Source organism: Equus asinus, chromosome 27, assembly GCF_041296235.1.
Source record: "Equus asinus isolate D_3611 breed Donkey chromosome 27, EquAss-T2T_v2, whole genome shotgun sequence".
In the NCBI taxonomy this organism is placed as follows: Eukaryota; Metazoa; Chordata; class Mammalia; order Perissodactyla; family Equidae; genus Equus; species Equus asinus.
Window position 1 is genome coordinate 19,495,208 of NC_091816.1, and position 24,968 is coordinate 19,520,175.

The following is a 24,968-nucleotide window of genomic DNA, read 5'->3' on the forward strand; positions in this document are numbered from 1 at the left end:
TTCAGGGGACATCACTGGGTTTCCTACAAATTTAACTCAATTCTGACTCTCTCTGTCTAGAGATAGTTTCAAATCCCACAGGTTAAGGGCTCAGTCTCACAAGACTGCCCCACTTCAGACACCAATCGAAAATCCACAGGATGTTACCTCTGCTTCTGACCAACTGGCTATAAATTACAGGTTAACCATGACCCTTCCTCAGATTCGATTAATTTGTTAGGGTGGTTCACAGAACTCAGAGAAACGTTTACTTATGTTTACTGGTTTATTATAAAGGATACTTTAAAGGATACAGAGAAGAATAGCCAGATGAAGAGGTACAGAGGGCAAGGTCTGGAAGGGTCCCCAGTGCAGGAGCTTCTGTCCTCATGGACTGTGGGGCACCACCTTCCTGCCATATGAATGCAGTCACCAACAAGGAAGCTTGTCAGATCTCATTGTGGAAGAGTTTTAGTAGAGCTTAATCTGCAGCGCCACTCTTCCCTGAGGTTGGTGGGTGCAGCTGAAAGTTCCAGCCTTCTGTCATGTGGTCTTTCTGATGACCAGCCCCGTCCTGAGACTACATAAGGACCCAGCCTAAGTCATGGCATTAGCGTAAACTCTGGTGCTGGGAATAACAAAAAAGATTCCTATCACTTAGCAAATTACCAAGGTTTTAGGAACTCTATGCCAGGAACTTGGTCAAAGACCAAATATATTTCTTATTATACCACAAATACAAAGTGAAATATTTAATATTTCATTTTAAGAAAACATGAGTTCTGGGCTGGCCCCGTGGCCGAGTGGTTAAGTTCGCGCGCTCCGCTGCAGGCGGCCCAGTGTTTCGTCGGTTCGAGTCCTGGGCGCGGACATGGCACTGCTCGTCAGACCACGCTGAGGCAGCGTCCCACATGCCACAACTAGAGGAACCCACAACGGAGAATACACAACTATGTACCGGGGGGCTTTGGGGAGAAAAAGGAAAAAATAAAATCTTAAAAAAAAAAAAAAAAAAAAGAAAACATGAGTTCTTTTATCCTTTACACAGTGACTAAGTCAAATATTGGTATTTAGATTCTTATCTTCAATTATCTTATCTTCAATTCTTATCTGCATTTAGGCCTTACTTACCTAATTATTTTAAAATTTAATTCTCTCTGAATTTCTCTAAGAGAAAAAAAGACTTTAAATGTAAAATATTTATCTTTTTTAGGTATAATTGACATACCATAATAGTTTCAGGTGTACAACATAATGATTCAATATTTGTATATGTTGCAAAATGATCACCACAATAAGTCTAGTTAACATCAGTCACCATACATAGTTGCAAACGTTTTTTTCTTATGATGAGGTTGTGTAAAATCTCCTCTCAGCAGCTTTCAAGTATGCAGTACAGTATTACTAACTGTAGTCACCATGTTGTACTTTACATCCCCATGACTTATTCATTTTATAACTAGAAGTTTATACCTTTTGACCACCTGCACCCATTTCCCCCACCCCCCGCCCTCCACCTCTGGCAACCACCAGTCTGTTCTCTGTATCTATGAGCTTGTTGGTTTTCTTTTTAGATTCTGCTTTTAAGTGAGAGCATTCGTCTTTCTCTGTCTGATTTATTTCACTTAGCATAATGCCCTAGGTCCATTCATGTTCTCAAAAATGGCAGGATTTCTTCATTTTTTATGGCTGAATGATATTCCATTGTATATATACACTACGTTTTGTAAACTTGTCCATCAGTGGACACTTAGGTTGTTTTCATATCTTGGTTATTAAATGCTGCTATGAACATGGGGGTACACTTGTTTTAAGTTTTTAAGTTACTGTTTTCATTTTCCTTGGATAAATATCCAGAAGTGGAATTGCTGGATCATATAGTAGTTCTATTTTTAATTTTTTGAGGAACCTCCATGCTGTATTCCATAGTAGCTGCACCAATTTACATTCCCACCAATGATGTACAAGGGTTCCCTTTTCCCACATCACCAGCATTTCTTATCTTTTGTCTTTTTGATGCTAGACCTTCTAACAGATATGAGGTGATATCTCATTGTGGTTTTGATTTGCATTTCCCTGATGATTAGTGATGCTGACAATCAGTCTTTTCATGTACCTGTTGGCCATCTGTATGTTTTTTGGAAAAATGTCTAGTCAGATCTTGTGTCCTGTTTTTGTTTTTTGAGGATGATTAGCCCTGAGCTATCATCTGCTGCCAATCCTCCTCTTTTTGCCGAGGAAAACTGGCCCTGAGCTAACATCCTTGCCCATCTTCCTCTACTTTTTATGTGGGACGCCTGCCACTGCATGGCTTGCCAGGCAGTGCCATGTGCGCACCCTGGATCCAAACCAGCAAACCCCAGGCCGCCAAAGCGGAATGTGTGAGTTTAACCGCTGCCCTACCAGCTGGCCCCTCTTGTGTCCATTTTTTAATTGGATTGTTTTTTTGCTATTGAGTTGTTTGAGTTCTTTATATATTTTGGATGCTCACCCCTTATCAGCTTTATGATTTGCAAATATTTCTCCCATTTAATAGGTTGCCTTTTCCTTTTGTTGATGGTTTCCTTTGCTGTGCAGAAGCTTTTTGGTTTGATGTAGTCCCACTTGTTTATTTTTGCTTTTATTGCCTTTGCTTTTGGTGTCAGATGCAAAAATTCGTTACTCAGATCAATGTAAGGAGCTTACTGCCTATGTTTTCTTCTAAGAGTTTTGTGGTTTCAGGTCTTACATTCAAGTCTTTAATCAATTTTGAGTTAATTTTTGTTTGTGGTATAAGACAGTGGTCCAGTTTCATTTTTTTGCATGTGGCTGTCCAGTTTTCCCAGCATCATTTATTGAAGAGACTGTCCTTTCCCCTTTGTATGTTCTCATCTCTATTGTCATAAATTAATTGACCGTGTATGCGTGGGTTTATTTCTGGGATCTCTGTTGTGTTCCATTTATCTATGTGTCTGTTTTTATGCTGATACCATACTGTTTTGATTACTGTAGTTTTGTAATATAGTTTGAAATCAGGGATTATGATGCCTCCAGCTTTGTTCTTCTTTCCCAAGATTGCTTTGGCTATTCAGGGTCTTTTGTGGTTCCATACATATTTTAGGATTGTTTGTTCTATTTCTTTGAAAAGTGCCATTAGAATTTTGGTAGGGATTGCGTTGAATCTGTAGAATGCTTTGAGTAGTAGTATATTTTAAAAATATTAATTCTTCCAATCCACAAGCACAGAATATCTTTCCATTTATTTGTGTCATCTTCAATTTCTTTTATTAATGTCTTGTGGTTTTCAATATATAGATTTTTCACGTCTTCCTAGGTATTTTATTTTTCTGATGCAATTGTAAACGGAAATGTTTTCTTAATTTCTTTTTCTGATAGTTCATTATTAGTGTATAGAAATGCAACAACTTTTTGCATATTGATTTTGTATCCTGCAACATTACTGAATTTGTTTAGTAGTTCTAAAAGTTTTTTGGTGTAGTCTTTAGAGTTTTCTATATGTAATGTCATGTCATTTGCAAATAGAGACAGTTTTACTTCTTCCTTTCCAATTTGAATGCCTTTTATTTGTTTTTCTTGCCTGATTGTTCTGGCTAGGACTTCCAAAACTGTGTTGAATAAAAGTGGTGAGAATGGGCGTCCTTATCTTGTTCCTGATCTGAGAAGAAAAGCTTTAGGCTTTTCACCATTGAGTATGATGTTAGCGCTGGACTTATCTTATATGCTCTTTATTTGGTTGAAGTACGTTCACTCTTTACCTGGTTTGTTCAGAGTTTTTATCATAAATGGATGTTGAATTTTAGCAAAAGGCTTTTCTGCATCTGTTGAGATGATCATCTGATTTTTATCCTTCATTTTGTTAATGAGATTGATTTGCAGGTATTGAATTGCCCTTGCATCTCCATAATAAATCCCACTGGATCATGGTGTATGATCCTTTTAATGTATTATTGAATTCAGTTTGCTAAAGTTCTGTTGAGAAGTTTCGCAGCTATCTTCATCAGGGATATTGGGCTATAATTTTCTTGTGTCACCCTTGTCTGATTTTAATATCAGGGTAATGCTTGCTTTGTCAAATGAGTTTGGAAGTATTTCCTCCTCATCTGTTTTTTGGAAGAATTTCAAAAGGATTGGTATTAAATCATCTTTGATTATTTGGTAGAATTCACCAGTAAAGCTGTCTGGTCCTGGACTTTCGTTTGTTGGGAGGTTTTGATTACTGATTCAGTCTCCTTACTACTAATCAGTATACTCATACTTTCTATTTCTTGATTCAATCTGGGTAGGTTTTATGTTTCTAGGAATTTACCCATTGCTTCTAGGTTGTCAAATTTGTTGGCATATAATTGTTCATAGTAGTCTTTTATGATCCTTTATATTTCTGTAGTATCAGTTGTAACATCTCCTTTTTCATTTCTGATTTTTTTTGTATTCTAAAGCTCTACAATTTTACTCCCATCCCCCACGTTTTCTGTTTTTGATGTTACATTTTACATCTTTTTGTCTTGTGTATCCTTTAATTAGTTATTGTAGTTATAGCTGTTTCTACAACTTTTGTCTTTGTGCCTTCATACTAGCTTTACAAGTGATTAATCCACAACCTTTATTATATATTTATCTTTACTAGTGAGATTTGTACTTTCATATGTTTTCTTGTAACTAATTAGCACCTTTTCTTTTCAGCTTAAAGAAGTCTCTTTAACATTTCTTGTAAGGCCAGTTTAGTGATGATCAACTCCTTTAGCTTTTGCTTATCTAAAAAATTCTTTATCTCTCTTTCAATTCTGAGTGATAATTTTGCCAAATAGAGTATTCTTGGTTGGAATCTGTGTTCTTTCAGCATTTTGAATATTTGTGCCACTTCCTTCTGGCCTGCAAAGTTTTTGCCGAAAAATCTGCTGATAGTCTTATTGGGGGTTCCCTTGTACATTACAAGTTGTTTTTCTCTTGCTGCTTTTAAGATTCTTTCCTTGTCTTTAACTTTCGACATTTTAATTGCAATGTTTCTTGGTGTGGTTCTCTTTGGGTTCTTCCTTTTTGGAACTCTCTGGGCTTCCTGGATCTGGATGTCTGTTTACTTTCCCAGGTTAGGGAAGTTTTTAGCCATTACTTTTTCGATAAGTTTTCTGCCCCTTTCTCTCTCTCTTCTCCTTCTGGGACCCCTATAAGGCAAATGTTACTTCACTTGATGTTTTCCTAGAAGTCCCTTAAGCTGTCTTCACTTTTTTAAATTCTTTTTTCTTTTTGCTGCTCTGATTGGGTAAGTTCCACTGCCCTGTCTTCGAGTTCACTGAACCTTTCCTCAGCTTCACCTAGTCTGCTGTTGGACCTCTGTAGTGCATTTTCAGTGCAGTTATTTGTATTCTTCAGCTCTGTGACTTCTATTTGGTGCTTTCTTATATTTTCTATCTCTTTGTTGAAGTTCTCAGAGTGTTCATCCATTCTTCTCTCAAGTTCAGTGAGCATCTTTATGACTATAATTTGAACTCTTTGTTGAGTAAATTATTTAATATCTGTTTCATTAAGGCTTTTTTCTTAAGTTTTATCTTGTTCTTTTGTTTCGAACATATTTGTCTGTTTCTTCATTTTGCTTGACACTCTCTATGTTGGTTTCTATGCATTAGATAAAACAGCCACTTCTCTGTCTTGAAGGGTTGGCCTCATGTAGGAGATGAACGTTATCATTCAACCCTGACCTAGCTCTTGATTGTCTCTCCAACTTTTGTGATTGTCCAAGCAGCCTATATTTTTAATATCTCCCAGTAGTTTTGGGTGTGCCAAGGCCTGTCAGTGTCCCACAGGGGAGGATGTCAGTCAGCACCTAGATTCAGGCTAATTGGAATCCAGACCCTTAGGCAGCAACTTTTAAAGTATTCAAGTATATACAGTCCTGTGGGACCTCAGTCGTAAACCCCACTGGCCATCAGAGCCAGGCCATCTGGAGGTGTCCTCTGTGTGGCACTCTCAAAAACTGGGGCTTTAGATGAGTGTATAAGCTCTTTCTGAGAGATATCAGTGAACTCTAGTGAGGCAAAAGGAGAGTGCAAAGATGATGTGTACTGGCCTGTGTTCCCTTAGAGACCTCTGTAGGCCTCTAGATGTCGGCTGAACCAGAAGCGTGCGCCTCCAGGACAAGCAAATAGGCCTCTTTCACAGAAAGTTTTGGGGGGGAGTGTTTCAGTCTGCTACCTAGGCCGTGCCCTGGGGTGGTAGCCTGTCCAGAACTGTCTCTCCAATTGTTACTGTCTCATGGGACCCTGGAATAGAAGCCCTCCTTCCCTCCGGAGCCACATGATCCAGGGACATCCCCTGGGCAGCAGCTGCAAACCCAGAGCACCAAACAAAAACTGGGACACTAGATGCACATAGAAGCTCCCCTCTGGGAGATATTGGTGCTCCAGAGTGTGGCAGAAGGAGAGCTCAAAGATGGCATCCACTGGTTGGGGCAAGGCAGATAGGGAACATAAGGATAGAGCCTGCCAGCCTCTGTCCCCAGGGACTTCCTGCAGGCCCCTAGATATGTATTAAATTACAGGCCTGCCTCTCATGCTGATGCTTTAAGATTAGAAAATGAGCCTCATTCACATAAAGTCTGGGCACCTCTCAATTGGCTACCTCTGAACTGGGCCCTTGGGCGAGTGGGTCTGAGCATGCAAGCCCTTTAAGAGTTGTTTCTCAGTTTGCTATAGCCTTGTGGGTCTTGTGGATATGAGCCTCACTGGTTTTCAAAGGTGGATGTTTTGGGGCATGTGCAGGTCCTAAACGTTCAGGTGCCCAGTGTGGGGTTCACACCCTTCACTCCTCAGGGAAAAGCTCTAGGTTTTGAGTTCCCTCCCAGTTGTAGGTCGCTGCCCAAGGGTGAGGTTTATGGGGAGATTGTGTCCCAGCCTCTCCTACCTGCTTCGGAGTGGTTTTTTTCTCATTTGCCCAATGCGTAGGAGTCGTTCACCTAGTTTTTAGGTTTTTTTCAGAGGAAATTTTTCCATATGTAATTGTAGATTCACTGTGTCCATGAGAGGAGCTGAGTTCAAGATCTTCCTACATCACTATCTTGAACCAGAATCCAAGTATTTATTATCTTGCAAAAATAAATATTATCTGATTAAATCCTAAGTACATACTGGTATACAGCTTTTTCTAATATATATACATGTTTTTATATGCATCTCTTTTTAATATTTTAACATTTTTAGCAGCTCATCTGTGCATTTAATTTTACTTTAAAATTTTCTAGAAGAGTAGTCTTGACTTTCAGTCAGATTTTCCCAATATAGTGAAAGCTACTAAGCAGCTTCCACTTGAATAAATTTTATGGATTAAATGTTCTATGTTCCCTCTATGAAGATACTGACTGATGCTAATGGAGTGCCCAAAACTCAATAATGGCCTGTCTATTCACTTCTGCTCTGACCAGTTGAATTGTATGTTTTTTTAAAACACTTTTCTTTTTCATGGAAACCTCACTTCTTACAGGGGTTCATAGTTTTTCAATTTACATAGTATTTAATTCAGTTATATAATTATAATAAGTGTCACCTGCAGTAAAGATCCCATCTATAATGCATAACCATTGTTATTTAGAACAATTTAGGAATAATTTTACAAATTTATCTCTAAAATCTAATGTTTCTTCTCTCTTTCTCTTTAGTTTATACAGTAACCCAGGTGGGATGCCTCCTTATGCTTCTCAGGGGTTTCCATTTCTTTCTCCATTTCCCCCACAAGAAGCTAACAGAACTATTACTTCTTTATCTGTCGCTGACACTGTTTCCTCTTCAACGACAAGTTATACAACAGCCAAGCCTGCTGCTCCTTCATTTGGTGTCCTTTCAAATCTGCCGTTACCCATTCCCACGACAGACACTTCAGCACTGGTTGGTATCTTCAGTTATCTATATTTTGTACCTTTGAGACATTCATTCAATCAGCAAACATTATATGCCTCCTTGTGCCAGCCAGTAAGTTAGGCACCAAAGATAAAGATTAAATTACATTTTAAACTCAGGTAACAAACTCAGAGAGGTGACCAACAAATAATCAAATAATTGTAAATAAGGAACTTCCAATAGAGTAGAAAAGATAGTCTAGAGTTATGGTGAAGCACAGTTGAGGGAATGGTCAGTGCTCCCAGGGACCAAGGTAGAAATAGACAGGATGCCTTTATAGAAAATGTGATTCTGGTCTTTTTCAGCACTTTATCCTTAGCACTTTATCTGCAAACCGTGCCTGATACCTATAGTAGGTGTTCAGTTAAAATGAGGCAGATAAACGTATGAATTTATCTTGAGGCCAGATTTTGAGAGATGGTAATGAATTTGCCAGGATGACAAGGGGTTCTGTAAAGCATTCTTTAAAGAGCCAGCAGCACTGATGAAGCTGTGGAGGCATAAACCAGATGGCCTATTTGTGAAGCTGCCTAGACTAGATCTCTGGCTGTCCTGTAGGATGGAGGCAAAGGCAGAAGAAGCGATCATGTAGGAGAAGCAGGTATCAGATTGTGGAGGGTCTGCTATAGCATGCTAGGGGGTTTCAGGGGCCTCATTGATTTAAAACATTCTGTGTTCTTAAATTAAGCTGAGAACTGTTGCCATATGGGATGTTACTGAGGGAGAGAGTCATACATTGTGCATAAAACATATAAAAGGATTTAAAAACCATATAAAAGGATTTTTAACCCTTAGTGAATATCACCCATAAAAATACTCAAATAGTGTAAAACCTTATTATATCCAACTTTGCTAATTTTAATGTTTGCAATAGTGTAGAATATAGACCCAGGTGGACTTTTGTTTCCCAAAAACTTTCATCATTGTATTAATGAGTATTATGAACAAACTACAGTTAGTAGTATAAACAAAATTACAAGAGAACTTTTCGAGTGTCCTCAATTTTAAAAACTTATCTATATTTAAACAATGGGCACTCTATTCCTGATCTACCCTACTGTCTCATCACACTTAGGTATGTAACTATTCAGACTTTCACCAACTTTATGCCTAATGCCTTTCACTTGAGACAAATGTATTCATATTATGTCAATGAAATCCACAGGTAATTCTCTGCACTTGTCACAGATACACTGAAGAGATTTATTTTATAGCCATATACTTGCCCAAGAAAGACAGCTAACACAGGTGCTCACATCCCCACCAAAAAAAAAAAAGTAGCCCTATATGTATAAAGCTACACTGAAACAAATAGAATGAAGAAAGAAGGGGAGAGTAAGGACAATGTAAAGTGTGAAGATGAAGATGTCATAATGAAAACAGTTAGGGGATGTAGTAAATTAAAAATGACTTTCATAAGTAAATAGGAGCAGTCAAAAAGATAGCTGAAATTTAATACCATTTCAAATTCTCTTTAGATAAGCCAAAATGGTTTTGGTTACAAGATGCCAGATGTCCCTGATGTGTTTCCAGAACTCTCAGAGCTAAGGTAAAAAACTTTGAGAGTAATGTTGGTATTTGTTGCCTATTTTATTTGTAAATATGAACCAGATCATCATTTTCATATCCATATTAAATGAAAAGATTTTTTTAAATCTCACTATTCCCATATTGTGGTTGTCTTAGTTGGGAAAGTTTTATAAATCAGTTTTATGTCTTATAGGTTGTATTTATTGAGTGACTAGTATGTACCCAGAGATTTTTCTAGATGCTAGGAATGATATAATAGTTACCAGGGATAACAAGGTCCTTTCTCTTTCTTTTGAAAATTATTTCTGAATACATTCTTCCTGGAGATTTCAAAATATATCTTGGCCTGTTTTAGACACTTTCATTGTTCCTTTGTAGGTAGAACTTTGTACATAGAGAAATAGATTAACGTTCTCATAAAGTAATAGCAAGGTGTTTTTATAGAGGCAAATTTTACTCAAATTTATGGCAAGTTTGTAATATTCAAGTTTAAGGTACCATTTTTCATGGAACTCTGCTCCTCTCAGATGCTCCATGATTAGAGTGTTTTGTGGCCACTCAATTTTGGGAAGCCTTCCATCCTTTATACTCCAGTTGAAGGTTTACAATGTTGATGAGGCTGTTACTAGTAAGACTACTGAATGCAATTAAAATTTTTCTTTTGCAGTTCTTTTTTTCTTTAGCATATATCCCACCAGGGATGTACAGCCAAATACCCATGAGAAATTCTATCATAAAAAAATGAAGTTTAGCTTTATTTGACCCATGTTTCACAGTCATTTTTAGGAAATAGTGATTTGTTATTTTCTGCTAATAATAGTAAATTAAGGAAGGTTTACCATATACCACATACGTGTTAAGAGTTCATATGCATTGTGATGCTCGCAACAGTTCCATGAAGTAGTACTATTATTGTTCCCATGTTATAAAGGATTCTTTCTTTTTGTTTCTTCCTTCCTTTTTACAAAATTTATTATGAAAATGTCCAAAATATAAAAAGGTGAACCTCTTTGCTTGTCTTGCTTCATATACCCTTCTTCCAGCTTTTTTGGGTAAGTGTGGGTATGGGTCAGGATTATTTTAAGCCAAATCCCGATATTATATCATTTTTACCCACAAGTTCTTCACTAAATTTCTCCACCAGGTAAGGACTTTTCTTTACCATAACCCCAACCTACATCCCTCATCATACTTAACAAAATTAATGATAATTTCTTAATATTATCTCATTTCGTCAATGTCTTAATAACTGAATTTTTTTGTTGATAGTTTATTTGAATGAGGATTCAAAACAAGGTCTACCAATTTCATTTGAATACTGTATGTCTCATGTTTCTTTTTTCTTTTCTTTTTTTTTTTAAGATTGGCACCTGAACTAACATCTGTTGCCTAGTCGTTTTTTTTCTTTCTCCCCAAAGTCCCCCAGTACATAGTTGTATATTCTACTTGTCCTTCTAGTTGTGCCACGTGGGATGCCACCTCAGCATGGCTTGATGAGCAGTGCTATGTCCTTGCGCAGGATCGGAACCAGTGAAACCCTAGGCCACCAAAGTGGAGTATGCGAACTTAACCACTTGGCCACAGGGCCAGCCCCTATCTCATGTTTCTTTTAATTGTCAACAATTTCTCCCCACCTTTATTAACATATATATAAGTATATATGTATATACACACACACAAACATATACATACATACATATATTTACATATACATATAAATACATATATATGATACATATAAATTGTACTCATATTGTTTTTATATATTTATTGAAGAAATTGGTTATTTGTCCTATAGAATTTCCCATATCCTGTTTTTGCTTGATTGTATCCTTCTGGTACCATTGAAGATGTTCCTCTATTTCTCATATTTCCTTCTATTGGTGGCTAGATCTAGAGTTTTGATTAGATTTAGTATCAACTTTTATAAAATCATTGCATTGTACACCTTAAGCTTACACAATGTTATATGCCAATTATATCTCAATAAAGCAGAAATAAAAAGATTTAGCTTCACTTCTTTTGGTAAGAATACTTACATCATAATTAGACTACACCCTGTTACATCGCGTGAGGCAGCAATGATGTCTCCTTGCCCTATTTTTAGGGACATGAAGATTGAAACAGGTTGAAACTCCTGAAATCATTGACTATCCATTACTTCATTAAGAGTTGCAAACGTGATTTCCTACTGCCAGAAATAGTCAGAATTCAATGAAGAAGAATGTTCCTAAATCAACTATTTAGTAGACTGAAATATGTTTCATACAGGAAAGGCAAGATAAATGCTTGATTTTTTTCTCTCCATCAATTCTCAGAATAATGAGTTGATGCACAAGCAAGCTCCAAAGGTTCTGATAGGCAAGGGGTTTTGTTTTTGTAGTTTTTTGTGTTATGAACTTTAAATTTTTAAAAAAATATGTTTGATGTGTTTTAATGTGTTTAAATCCTTATTCTTTTTTATGCTTAAACAGTCCAATCTTTAGTCGATAGGAAACCCTTCAAGTTGGCGTCTCTATCCTTTCTGGCAAAACAAAAATGCCATGGGCTCATCATGAACATTTCTTTTCCCTGACGTGAAGTCAGCCCTTTCTCTGAAAGGCACATGTTTCTTTTTAAAATAACAATTCCAGGGGCTGGCCCGGTGGCGCAGTGGTTAAGTTTGCATGTTCCGCTTCCCAGCAGCCCGGGGTTTACCGGCCTGGATCCTGGGTGTGGACATGGCACCGCCTGACACACCATGCTGTGGTAGGCATCCCACATATAAAGTAGAGGAAGATGGGCACAGATGTTAGCTCAGGGCCAGGCTTCCTCAGCAAAAAGAGGAGGACTGGCAGTAGTTAGCTCAGGGCCAGTCTTCCTCAAAACAACAATTCCAGTGTTATTGCTGTGATTATTGAATGAAGAAAAAGTTTTGTTTATTTTTGTTTTTTCCACTTCTTTTGTCTTAAGGATATGTCACACTGAGATGATAGCCAAATGCTGCTTTTTAAAGTCTCTTCAAATACTACTCTAGATGTTTATATAACTCATTTATTTCCATTTGCTTTGGGTTTTAGAAACTGCTTTTTTCCTTTTTTATTTAATTTTGTTTTTAAATTATATAATGCTTTTATATGGCTCTGTAGTCCAGACTAGAAGCTACGTTCAGAAAGGGTTAGCTTCTGTTCCTGTCCTGCCCAGTTCCCTCTTTTATGCTATGGATATTGATTTTTGTTTTTGTTTTAGCCTTCCATGATTGCTTTTCTTTAAATATTTTATGAACATATGTACACACACACAGAAACATACACATATCTTTTATTGTGACAGCCACACACCTATCAGCTAAGTAGGCACAGAGCTTAAAATGGGGAGATTGTTACGGCTGTTCATGCACCCTAGTCTTCACACTGCTATAGTGATTTGACACTATGTTCAGACTACTTTATGTTCCATTGCAGTTGATGTTTTATTTGCTTTTAAGGTTATAATTTGCCTTCTAATGTGTACATATGAAAATAAAAACAGGCATATCTCGGAGATATTGCAAGTTGGCTTCTAGGCCACCACAATAAAGCGAATATCACAATAGAGTCACGTGAATCTTTTAGTTTCCCAGTGCATATAAAAGTTATGTTACACTATACTGTAGTCTGTTAAGTGTGCCATAGCATTATGTCTAAAACAATGTACGTACCTTAATTAAAAAATACTTTATTGCTAAAAAATGCTAACCATTATCTGAACCTTCAGTGAGTCATAATCTTTTTGCTGGTGGAGGGTCTAGTAAAAAACACAGTATCTGCGAGGTGCAATAAAGCAAACCACAATAAAATGATGTATAAAGCAAACCACAATAAAATGATGTATGTCTGTACTTCAAAAATTATTTAGAACCCTATCAGCTGAATAAAACTGAAAAATTATGAATATTTATCATCATGGAGGAAAACTAGACGATTGATACTCATTAACATATTTTTTGTTTTGTTTCTAGTGTGTCACAGCTCACAGATATGAATGAACAGGAGGAGCTGTTACTAGAACAGTTTCTGACTTTGCCTCAACTAAAACAAATCATTACCGACAAGGATGACTTAGTCAAAAGCATTGAGGAGCTAGCCAGTATGTCTTCCCTTACTTCTTAAATTTCTTAAGAAAAAATGTGACCTTTATCTAGAAATAAACCAGAAATTTATCTCCTAGGAAAAAATCTCCTTTTGGAGCCCAGTTTGGAAGCGAAAAGGCAAACTGTTTTAGATAAGGTGAGTTAGTTATCATTTTGAAGACATGCATACAATTTTAAAACAGAATAAAACAGCACTTTTATTTTCTTTTTTAGTATGAATTGCTTACACAAATGAAATCTACTTTCGAAAAGAAGATGCAAAGGCAGCATGAACTTAGTGAGGTAAGATTGTTTACCTCTTTTCCTTACCATAAGAATTTTTAATCTTAATGTGCATGAGCCACATTCCTACCTTCATTATTATCAGAAAGCATTTATTATATTCAGAGTTTATAAGGCATGATACGTTTAAATGCAGATAAACAGCTCTCAATTATGAGGCATTATAAATCATTTGTGCTCATGCAAGAGCATATTTGGTTCCGAAACAGAAAAATATGAAAAGCCCATAAATAACATTTCTGGGAAAGTTATTATAAAGCCAGTTTAACGCTTGTAATAAAATCTAACAACAAAAAGCTTTAACCTAGACACACTTGAAAGCTTATATACAGATCTGTTAAAAATTAGCAAGTTGGAAAATATAATATATAAAAAAGATAAAGTCCAATTCACCACAAATAGATTTTATGCTAGAAATCCAGTTATATGAACAATCAAAAGCATTTTATAAAATTCAACCCATATTTCTGAAAAAATAAACCTTTAAAAATAAAAAGGGAATAGAGGATATAATCTTATATCTCATATCAATAACCAACATCATAATTAACAATATTCTGTTTTATTTAAAATCAGTAATTCTGGAAGGTAAATCCAGTGTAGTAAAACATCAAATAGAAATAAAACAACAACAGCAAAAAAATGATGGTAAAGGAGAATATAAATTTATAATGAATTTCAGATAATATCATCCTTTAGAATATAAGAATAATAGCTAACCTTGAGTAATTATTGTGTCTCTTGCATTGCACTAAGCTGTTGACATATATTGCCCATTATTCCCCCCAAACTCTATGAAGTAGGTATTATTACTATTTTCCCATTTTACACATGAAACTGAGGCACAGGGATATTAAATAACTTCCCTGAGGTCATATTAATGGAAAGTACCAGAGTCAGGAGTCAAACATAAGCAGTCCTCCCTCACTCTTAACCAGAAAATCTGAGAGAATCAGCTGAAGTACTCTTACATGTTAGAGTTTAGTAGATGCTAAAGAAGCTTTTCACAGCATTCCTTATACAAATTGTGAGTAAACTAAGTTAGAAATTAATTCTTTGATTTGATAAAGAAATTAGAAACCAACAGCAAACATCGCACTTAATGACTAAACATTTCCAAGATCCCATTATTGTTACAAATAAGACAGTGGTGCCCCAGTATCACTGCTGTTTAACATTGTTTGGGAGGTTTTGGCCACTGCAACAAGATAAGAAAAAGAAAGGAGGGGTAATGTAAAAGAAAGGTGAACCAGTTCTTGACCAAAAACAAATAAGCAAAAATTCTAGCCAGTTGAGAAAGTTTTCTCCTAGATTCCAGAAACTACCAGTGCAAAATGAACTAGAAAACAAAAATAAATTTACAAGCAAGAAAACTGTAAAATATTTAGAACTGAACCTAATGAAGTGAGTTAGGAAACCTTACTGAATGATATAAAAGAAAACTTGAGTAAATGGAGTAACAGAATATAATATTCATGGACTGAAATATATATATTATAAAGATTTCATTCTTCCTAAAATAACTTAAAAATTTAGTATATTTTCAATCAAAATCCCTGAAGTATTTTTTTTTTAATTTTAATAGATTTATTCTAAAGTTTATCTGAAAGACTAAATGGATAAAAGTAGTTAGGAAGAGCTTGAACCAAAAGAAATAATGAGGAAGAACTCCCTTTCCCAGCATCAAAATATACTGTAAAATCTCATTATTTAAAACAGTAGAGTAGTTTTGTAGGAAGAAAAAAATTGTTCTATGAAACAGACTCTGCAGTTCACAGACTGATGTATATGAATAATTGGTTAGAAAAATAGAGGATTTAATACATTATATAACTGGCAGTCCACTTAGAAAAAAGTTAGATCCCTATGTCATGCCATACACAGAAAGATACTCTACAGTAAGGATTTAAGTGGAAACCATAAGATTATGAGAGGCAACTATCTCCTAGGATTCTTTTTAAGATTGTAGTGGGAAAATCCTTTTCAGGCATGATATATGAGGCAGAAGCATAAAAGAAAAAATTGATATATTTAAGCTATATACAAATTTAAAACTTGTATATATTGAAGATCACAATATCAAAAATGAAGTAAAGAAAAGGGAACAAATATTTGTAGCATATATATGACAAATATTAATGCCAATGGTCTATAAAGAGTCTTTACAAAAAGGCAAAGGAAAGAACAGGAAACTTACAAAAGGAGAAATAGGAATGTCCAATAAACATTCTGATACAAGTTATTCTGACTCCTGGACCATTTATAAGAATTGCTTGAAGTGATTCTTGAAACACTTAAAAAATAAACCTTGATTCCTAGGCTCACCTCTAGATGTGCTCACTTAGAATCTCTGGGGATGATGAATCTGCACTCTAAAGTATGGAAGCCACTTCACTAGACTGTTGGTGCCATGAGTGCAGGAACCTGTCCTGTTTTAGCCCCTCATATACCCAATACCTAGGTATTCAATAAATACTTAGTGAATAAGTAAATGGAAACATTTGAAAAGACACTCAAACTTACAATAATAATAATAAGCAAAATCACATCATCTGTGTGAGTCAGACTGGTAAAAATAGATAGCCAGTGTTGACAAGGGTGATACGAAAATGGTGCATTCCTGTACATTACTGTGTATGATATATCACAATGAGATACCATCTCTCACCCACCAGGATGGCTATTATTAAAAATACTTTTAGTTCCTACATTTAGGTCTTTGATCCATTTTGATCAATATAATTTTTATGCATGAGGTAAGGTAAAGGTCTAACTTCATTCTGCATCAGATATCCAGTTTTCCTAGCACCATTTGTCAAAGACTGTCCTTTCCCCATTGAATGGTTTTGGCACGCTTTTTGAAAACATTCGATCATATATGGGAGAGTATATTTGTGGGCTCGCTATTCCATTGATCTCTATGTCTCCTCTTATTGCCAGTACCACACTGTTTCGCTTACTGTATCTTTGTAGTAAGTTTTGAAATCAGGAAGTATGAATCCTCCAATTTTGTTCTTTTTCAAGATTGTTTTGGCTATTTGAGGTCTCTTGAGATTCCATATGAATTTTAGGATGAGTTTTTCTTTTTCTGCAAAAAACAATCTTGAGATTTTGATAGGGACTGCAGTGACTCTGTAGATCACTTTGGCAGTATTGTCTTCTTAACAATATTAAATCTTCTGGGGGCCGGCCCCGTGGCCGAGTGGTTGAGTTCACACGCTCTGCTTCAGCAGCCCAGGGTTTCGCTGGTTCAAATCCTGGGCATGGACATGGCACCACTCATCAGGCCACGCTGAGGCAGCGTCCCACATATCACAACTAGAAGGACCTACAACTAAAATGTATACATCTGTGTACTGGGGGGCTTTGGGGAGAAAAAAGGAAAAAATAAAATCTTAAAAAATATATATTTATATTAAATCTTCTAACCCATGAACACAGGATGTCTTTCTACTTACGTCTTCTTCAGTTTCTTTCAACAATGTTTTGTAGTTTTTAGTGTACAGTCTTTTGCCTCGTTGGTTAAATCTAATCCCATCACTTTTGCCATCTTTTGTTGGTTAGCGAGTTACTAGGTCCTAGCCCACACTCAAGGGGAGGGTGCTTAAACAAGGGCAGGAATACCAGGAGGTCTGGATCATTGGGGATCATCCTAGAGGATGCCTACCACAATGATCTGATTCCTAAATCCCCAAGAGAGGACAATGATTTGCCCACTTTCTCTCATTTAATAGTTTGCAGCCAGTGGATTGGTTCCTCTTGTGTTGGGTATCCACCCCTATAGCCAGAAGCTGAGGACCTGGTGGTAGCGGGTTTCCTCAAAAAGAGGCTATGTAAGGCACATAACGAACTGCTTCTCCCTATCTCTGCTGCTTTTTCTTTCCCTCTAAGGAGTTTTTCTGAGCATCATAAACTAATATGGTACTTGATTTTCTTTTTCAGAGCTGTAGTGCGAGTGCTCTACAGGCAAGGTTGAAAGTAGCTGCACATGAAGCTGAGGAAGAATCTGATAATATTGCTGAAGATTTCTTGGAGGGAAAAACTGAAATAGATGATTTTCTCAGTAGCTTCATGGAAAAGAGAACAGTATGTAATACTCTTTGCTTGAGAACCAGTGACAGCATAATATCAAATTAAGTATATTCATGAGTCAAAAAACAGTAGCACATCACTGAGCTGGAGTTCTGAGTGCGATGAGAGGAAACTGAAGAGCCTCTTGAGGATGGTAGCAACATCCTGCTATCACTTTAAACCCGCTTGTTGTGAGTACACAAGCAGGTCTAAATCAAATCATAGTTCTGTTTCAGAAATGGCAGTATCTGTATCATTCTGCATTAAAGCTAGTAAATTAGCTTAATTCTAGTCTTAATAGTTGTAATATACTCCTGAATAACCTGTTTCACAAGTTGTTTAAAAAGAGAATAATCTATATGGATTTAAAAAAATTTTGTTTTAATATTATTGATAACATTTTGGAACAATTTCTGTTCTGATATTTCCCTTATATTCAAAGAAAAATCGAAAAAGTCTGATTAGCAGTATCCTGCCCTTTGATAGAGTCCTAAATATTTACTAATTTCTGTGAAACATCACATTTAAAAAATAACCTCTTGTTACTAAACTTTTTAAAACATGTGCTATATATATGTGTGCATCCTGTTAAGGAAGGTGGGGTAGATTTTATTATCCCCATTTTACATGGGAGAAAATTGGAGGTCAAGGATGTTAATGACTATTGTTAAACATTAGTAAGGCATTGATTTCTGGTCCATTGTTCTTTGGTACTATATAACTGTACCTTTAAGCTTTTATTTGATAAGTTTCCTGGTTAACAGTAGTAGGGTTTATTTTCATATTTTTAAAACCCACATATTTGATATTGCCTAATCAGAATTGATATAAAGGATCAGAGTTTGTTTTACATTCTGGAAGTTTACAGGAAAAGTTTCTCTTTCCAACAAAATTAAATGGTTTGGGTTTTGGCTTTTTTTTTTTGTCTTAAATTCTGAGCTACCTTAAACATTCAAAAGTAATGCCAGCAGGTTAAAATATTCTTAGAATTCTGTCATAATGTAAGAAATAGTAGGCAGATTGTTAGAGAAGTGACTACTATTTTAAATAATTTATTTTCTAGATTTGCCACTGCAGAAGAGCCAAGGAAGAGAAACTTCAACAGGTGATCGCAATGCACAGCCAATTTCATGCTCCACTATAGGTAAATTGTATTCCAGGTTTGTCTCCAGCCGCATGCCTGTTCTTTCATTGAAGTGTTTTACCAGTGCCTGTTTAGCCAGCTTTAAGCATAATAACTGTCATTATAGCTCTTGTGCTAAATGACATAGAATATTTTGTATTACCTATTAAGCATAATGTTATATACATAAGCATATAACCAGTAGAAATCTTTTGGATATTTTATCAGTATGATGTTGGTTTAAATGAAATGTGTTTTTCAACATTTGATAGCTACTTATATAGAACTGTAAACTATAATTAGTTCCTTTCTCTCAGCTGGTGTGTGGAGTATACCGTATCACTTAGTTGGCATATTCCTCAGTCGTCTCTTTTGTATTTCTTCCTTTAAAATGAACTTCAAGTCTGTCTCTTTTCCATCCCACACCAGGATTATTCCCATAATTTTCTGGCCAGTCCCCTGACTTAGGGTTTCTTCTTCCTGCACAGTACTGACAGAATGATCTTAAAATACCACCCTGATAAAATTTCTCTGCTCTAGAACTTATAATGAGCCCCTAGCAATGACAGTATCAATGCCAAGTTTCTTTCTCTGGTTTTAAGCCATCTATAATCTGGCATACATCTGAGATCATCCATTTTCCCCTTATGTTCTCTCACAGGCATGTTATTTCTTCTAACACCTTCTCTTTGTTCATGCTCTTACTTGATCTCAGGACATCCTTTCCTCTATCTCTCTTGCTTAGGGAAAGGTTTGGTGGCTACCAGTAGTCCCCACCCCAATGAGTTTAAGGTAAAACATGTGTTATTGGATAATGCAGGGATCCATCATAAAGCCAAATGCAGGAAATATAGCTCAGTCCCCTGAGAGTGAAAACACGACTAGAGGCTGCAGTACCAAAGCAGCTCCTCTTTCTCACCCCCGTTTTGAGCTACTCGTTTATCATTTCTGCACCTCTGTTCTGTTCTTCTGTCTCTCGTTCTCATGTTCTCTGTTCTTCAGAGAGCCTTTCTTTGCTACACTTGTATATGCTCTCAACATTGCTGCCCACAGGCCTGATCATGTCATGACAGTTCAAGCAGCCAGTGGAGAATGACAGGGGTCTCCCTACAGATCCCTGGGAGACTGGCCCGGTATGGGTGAGGTGTCCCTCCCGAGCTCAGCAGTATGGCCTGGAGATTGGTGTCATGTGGTCCTCTGCCCACACAACTGGGCTAAAGGTGTAGACTTTGAGAAGGGAGCGTGGGAGGTTCCCTAAAAAAGGGAGCAGGCTACAAGAAGAGAAATGACAGGCCTTTCTCATCTCTGACTCAAACTCATCTACCCCTTCTCTCAGTCTAGTTGTACTTAACGTTAGTGCCAACACTGAATTATTTTATAGCTTATTTTACAAATCACACTGTCAGTCCCTGCGGGTAAGGGTTGATTTTTAATAGCAAATGTGCATTTCTCACAGCTTGAGAAAAAGTGGGCACTGAGTAAGTGCTTATTTATATGAACATTTCCCTACCTCTTTTCCCTCATAGTCAAGTTACCTTCTTATAGTTAAATCTTAATTGGAAGAGAATATAAAGGGATGAAAATTTATCAAATTAAATCTTAGGTTTTTTGATTTTTCTTTTCTTTCTAGATTTTCCTGAAAACATGAACTGCCAAGAGAGGAATGGGACACAAAACTAAGCACATTTATATTTATGATTTACAAATTGGGATTTCGTCACAGTGGCTGAATTCATAGATATACTATATAGATTGTATACAAATCTGAGAGTGAATTTGTACAGATTAGAATGATTGCTATGATCTTTGCTTTGAGAAATTTTTCTGCACTATTTGCACTAAAAATGTTTATTTATTGTTGATAAATCTTATATTTAAGTTCCACTGCTGTTCCTCTCATTATTGATTAAATACCTATGCATGTAATTTTAGCTAGTTTCAATATTTTATAAAACTACTTTATTTAAATTTGTATTTTTAATTTGAAACTGCCTCATTTATCAAGAATGGTCTGTTTAGATTTTTTTCCTCTCAACCTTTTTTGAAAAATTACTATTTTCAACTGTAGAAAGACTCTTATTTTTTCCCTTTCTTTCTGGATGATAAAACTTTCAAAAACAATTTGTTTTTAAATGGTCAGGAAACACCACACCTGCCAATGTGCCGTCTCAAGAAAGAAACTTTTAATACATACAATAAATCAAAAGAATAAACCAGTCGCTTATATTGTTGTTTTGTTTTTGAAATTAAAGATTCATTTAAGAAGCAATACAGGTAAATAAATACTTTACCTAATAGAAAAAAATTATCTTTCACTTAAACTAGTCCAACATAAACTTTCATGCTAATTTTTTTTATATAAGTATCTGAAGTGTTTGTGGTTGGATAAGGATATGCTCTCTAAATTCCTAAAGTTAAAAACAATCTTTTTGTTAATGAATAGTAAATCTAGACACAAACAAGTCAATGGATTTTTCTGACCTTTACTGTGAGTTAACTTTTCATTAGAGAAAAGCTATAGTAATAAATAAAATTAATATTTAATTTTTAGGCGGTCTAGTTTTTAATTAATTGAATTTTCTCTGTAACTTGTACTGCGTTCAGCAGTTTGCTTCTGTACCATATTACAGAATAAACACATTTTATAGGTAGCTGTAAAAGCTAATAAAAGAGAAAATCTTGGACTATATATCTGAGGCTTGGTAAGGTAGTATCTAAATTATAAAACATCCCAATGCATATTTTTGTTTAAATTTCATCCCAATATGATTGTCATTCCAAACACCAGCATACAATACAGTTCTGTCTTGTCCTTGTTCTTCTGATCTTCCTATACATGTTTTTGGCAAAAGAGCTTTAGGGGAAAAAAAATTTATTTTCTTGGACTTGAAAAATACTTAATACTTAGTTTATGTTTGTGGACGGGCAAATATTCACATGGACTATAAAGATATAATTTGGATAAAGAAATTAATTTTCATTAATTGCCTGTCTTCCTGGCACTGTGCTGAGGGCATACTGTTGAATCTTAAAGAGGACCAGACGAGAGAGGTGTAATTATTATCCCAGATTTATAGAAGAGATCATTGAGGTAAGTGTTTCAAATTTGTGGCAGTCTTCCCGGTATTCATAAACCTTTCCTTACTGCGCTGGCCAGCAGAGCGTCAATTGTCCCAGCAGTCATGACAGTGGAGGGCATCATAGTCCCATCTTTTGCAAATAATCAGGTAGCTTTCTTAGAAACCAGGCAGAGCCCAAAACAGGAGACCAGCAGACTGTAGCCATTTAAAGGACATTAATTCATTTGATCTACTAATTTTATTAAGCACCTATTAAGAACGAAGCATTGTGGAAATACTATACAATGATAACTCAAACACGGTTCAGGTGTTTCGGTGCTTATCTACCTTCCCCTCCGCCAAAAAAAATTGTTTTCTTACACAGTAAATCTCTTCTACATAATCACATAAGTAATTCATCTACTGTTTTTTACTCTTTAAACTAAAACTATCCCAGTTAACACAGATTGTTTCTCCTTCCAAAGTTAGATAACCTCCTTACAATCCAGTCATTAAAAAGAGGAGTTTGATCATCATTATCTGCATTTAACAAACATACAGATTAAGATTAGTTCAGATATAGGTTATATAAGTCATCCAGGATGAAAAAAGTCTGCATTTGAACATGTCCATGTGACTTTGGGTTCTATTATTGCAATAGAAATTGTGACTTTCTCGGTAATTTTATGGCTGTATTATTCTTAAAATTGGCCATATTGGAGAAGCAGTGCCAGAGGGGAAAAAAAGTGCCTCCCAAAACAGAGATTGTGATTTACTTGAACATATAATAAAAGACTAGATGGAAATCAGAATGGCAGAGGAAAGCTTGGGAATTATTGGATTATTCAGAGTAGGAGTTTGTCATTGGTGGAAATTTAAAGGTTAATATCTCAGCATAGAAGGTTTTCTAAATAAACAAGATTCATACTAAAGAATTTGTTTCAAAGTTGGAAGATTTTCTAGGAATAAACTAGACAAGGAAATTTATATTGGAATAGAGATTGATCGACAGCTACGTTTGATCATTATTTATATATGCTTAAATTGAAGGACAGCTCAGATTCATTTTTTGGGGAAGAAAGTAAACTAATTGTGCTTTTAAATAAAACGTATGCTAGGGTTTCCCTTCTCTCCACTTTCCTTCTAAAAAAGTTCCTTTGTTGATTGCTGCAACATGATCAAAATTCTTACCTACTTCATGTCATTAAATTTGCCTGAATATCACTAAATAATAACATTTAGAGCTCCTGAGCTCTAAATATTACTAGTTGGGAAGTAATTTGCCTTGAGTTAGCTTGACATTGGTTTATTCCCTATGCTTTAAACCACCTGCCCTAAATAAAACACTTCCTGACTGATGTTTGATATAAAATGAGAACTTACTGTTACAGATTTTAGTCTTCTGGGATTGGTCGTGCTCTTTCAGGGCCCTGTGAAAGCACCATAAAGTTTTAATAAGCAATAAATGTAACCTGTTATATAAATTTCAGTGTTAGGTTACCTTCTAATAACTAGTCTAAATGAATATATGCATAAATTATAATATGTTGTAAAATGTTTGAGGGGGCTGGAAAAAGAGTTTATATGTCTGATGTGAAAGACATCACATTAAAGAATTAAATTTTAAAATATAAAATATTTATACTATTTGCTTTTCAAAATAAATGTGTAGTTTTGTTTGGTATAGTTACTGTGTCATTCTTTTAAAAATTTTTAATTATTTAGTTATTTTTGTAGATGTACACTGCCAAATGGAAGAAATTAGAGTTGCATCCTCAATATTAGGCAAAGAAGTTTCTCAGTTGATAACTACAAGAATGGCATGAAGTGAGTTATGTTATAAAATGCAAAAGCCATTACAACTATATCCTAAGTATTTATCATTAAGAAGATATTCCCTACTACATACAGTATATCGCAGAAAACAAATGTTCCTTGTACTTAAGTGGGAACTGCTCAGTAGAGCATGCTCAAATTTTATATTCTGAAAGAATTACACACTCTTTATTTACATTAAGAGTACTTTTATAAGTCTCTAACATATTCAAGTTCTATTTTTAAATGTAATTAACACAGTTACAATTATACTATATTATTTCATTTACATTGTTACACTCCCTCCAAATCTTTCATACTAGAGATTTCAGCAATATAGCTTTCTTGCCCTTTCTTGTTTACCCCAGTTATATTGAGATATAATTGACATACATCACTCTATAAGTTTAAAGTGTACAGCATAGTAGTTTGACTTAGATATATTGTGAAATGATTACTGCAATAAGTTTAGTTAGCATCCATCATCTCATATAGATAAAATAAACAGAGAAAGCAAAAAAAAGAACATTTTTTTCCTTGTGATGAGACCTGTTAGGATTTACTTCCTTAACAACTGGAAGTTTGTACCTTTTGACCACCTATCCCCAATTCCTCCTTCCCCCACCCCACTGGCTCTGGTAACCACACATCTGATCTCTTTCTATGAATTAGTTTTGTTTATTTTTTTGGAGATTCTACATATAAGTGAGATCATACAGTATTTGTCCGTCTGTCTGACATATTTCACTTAGCATAATGCCCTCAAAGTCTATCCATGTTGTCACAAATGGCAGGATTTCCTCATTTTTTATGGCTAAATGATATTCCATTGTATATATATATATATATACGAGAGCTGCTTTATCCATTCATCCATTGATGGATCCTTAGGTTGTTTCCATGTCTTGGCTATTGCAAATAATGCTTCTATGAACATGGGGTTACAGATATCTTTTTGAGTTAATGTTTTCGTTTCCTTTGAATGTATTCCCAGAAGAGGAATTGCTGGATCATTGGTAGTTCTATTTTTAATTTTTGAGGATCCTCCACACTGTTTTCCATAGTGGCTGTACCAGTTTACAATCCCACCAACAGTGCAGAGGGGTTCCCTTTTC

At 35.6% G+C, this 24,968-nt stretch overlaps 1 protein-coding gene across 3 annotated transcripts in view; it reads left to right on the plus strand.

Annotated features, from left to right (window-relative positions):
* Positions 1-23,728, plus strand: part of VPS37A (VPS37A subunit of ESCRT-I) — a 45,034-nt gene extending 21,306 nt beyond the window's left edge. For all 3 annotated transcript variants that reach the window (XM_044760645.2, XM_044760644.2, XM_070499920.1), the window contains exons 5-12: positions 7,625-7,850; positions 9,341-9,411; positions 13,372-13,499; positions 13,581-13,639; positions 13,717-13,785; positions 17,728-17,871; positions 18,920-19,000; positions 20,610-23,728. In XM_044760645.2, the coding sequence (XP_044616580.1) occupies positions 7,625-7,850; positions 9,341-9,411; positions 13,372-13,499; positions 13,581-13,639; positions 13,717-13,785; positions 17,728-17,871; positions 18,920-19,000 (778 nt within the window). In that variant the 3' untranslated portion in view covers positions 20,610-23,728. The remainder of the gene's footprint in view (positions 1-7,624; positions 7,851-9,340; positions 9,412-13,371; positions 13,500-13,580; positions 13,640-13,716; positions 13,786-17,727; positions 17,872-18,919; positions 19,001-20,609) is intronic.
* The last annotated feature ends 1,240 nt before the right edge of the window (positions 23,729-24,968 follow it).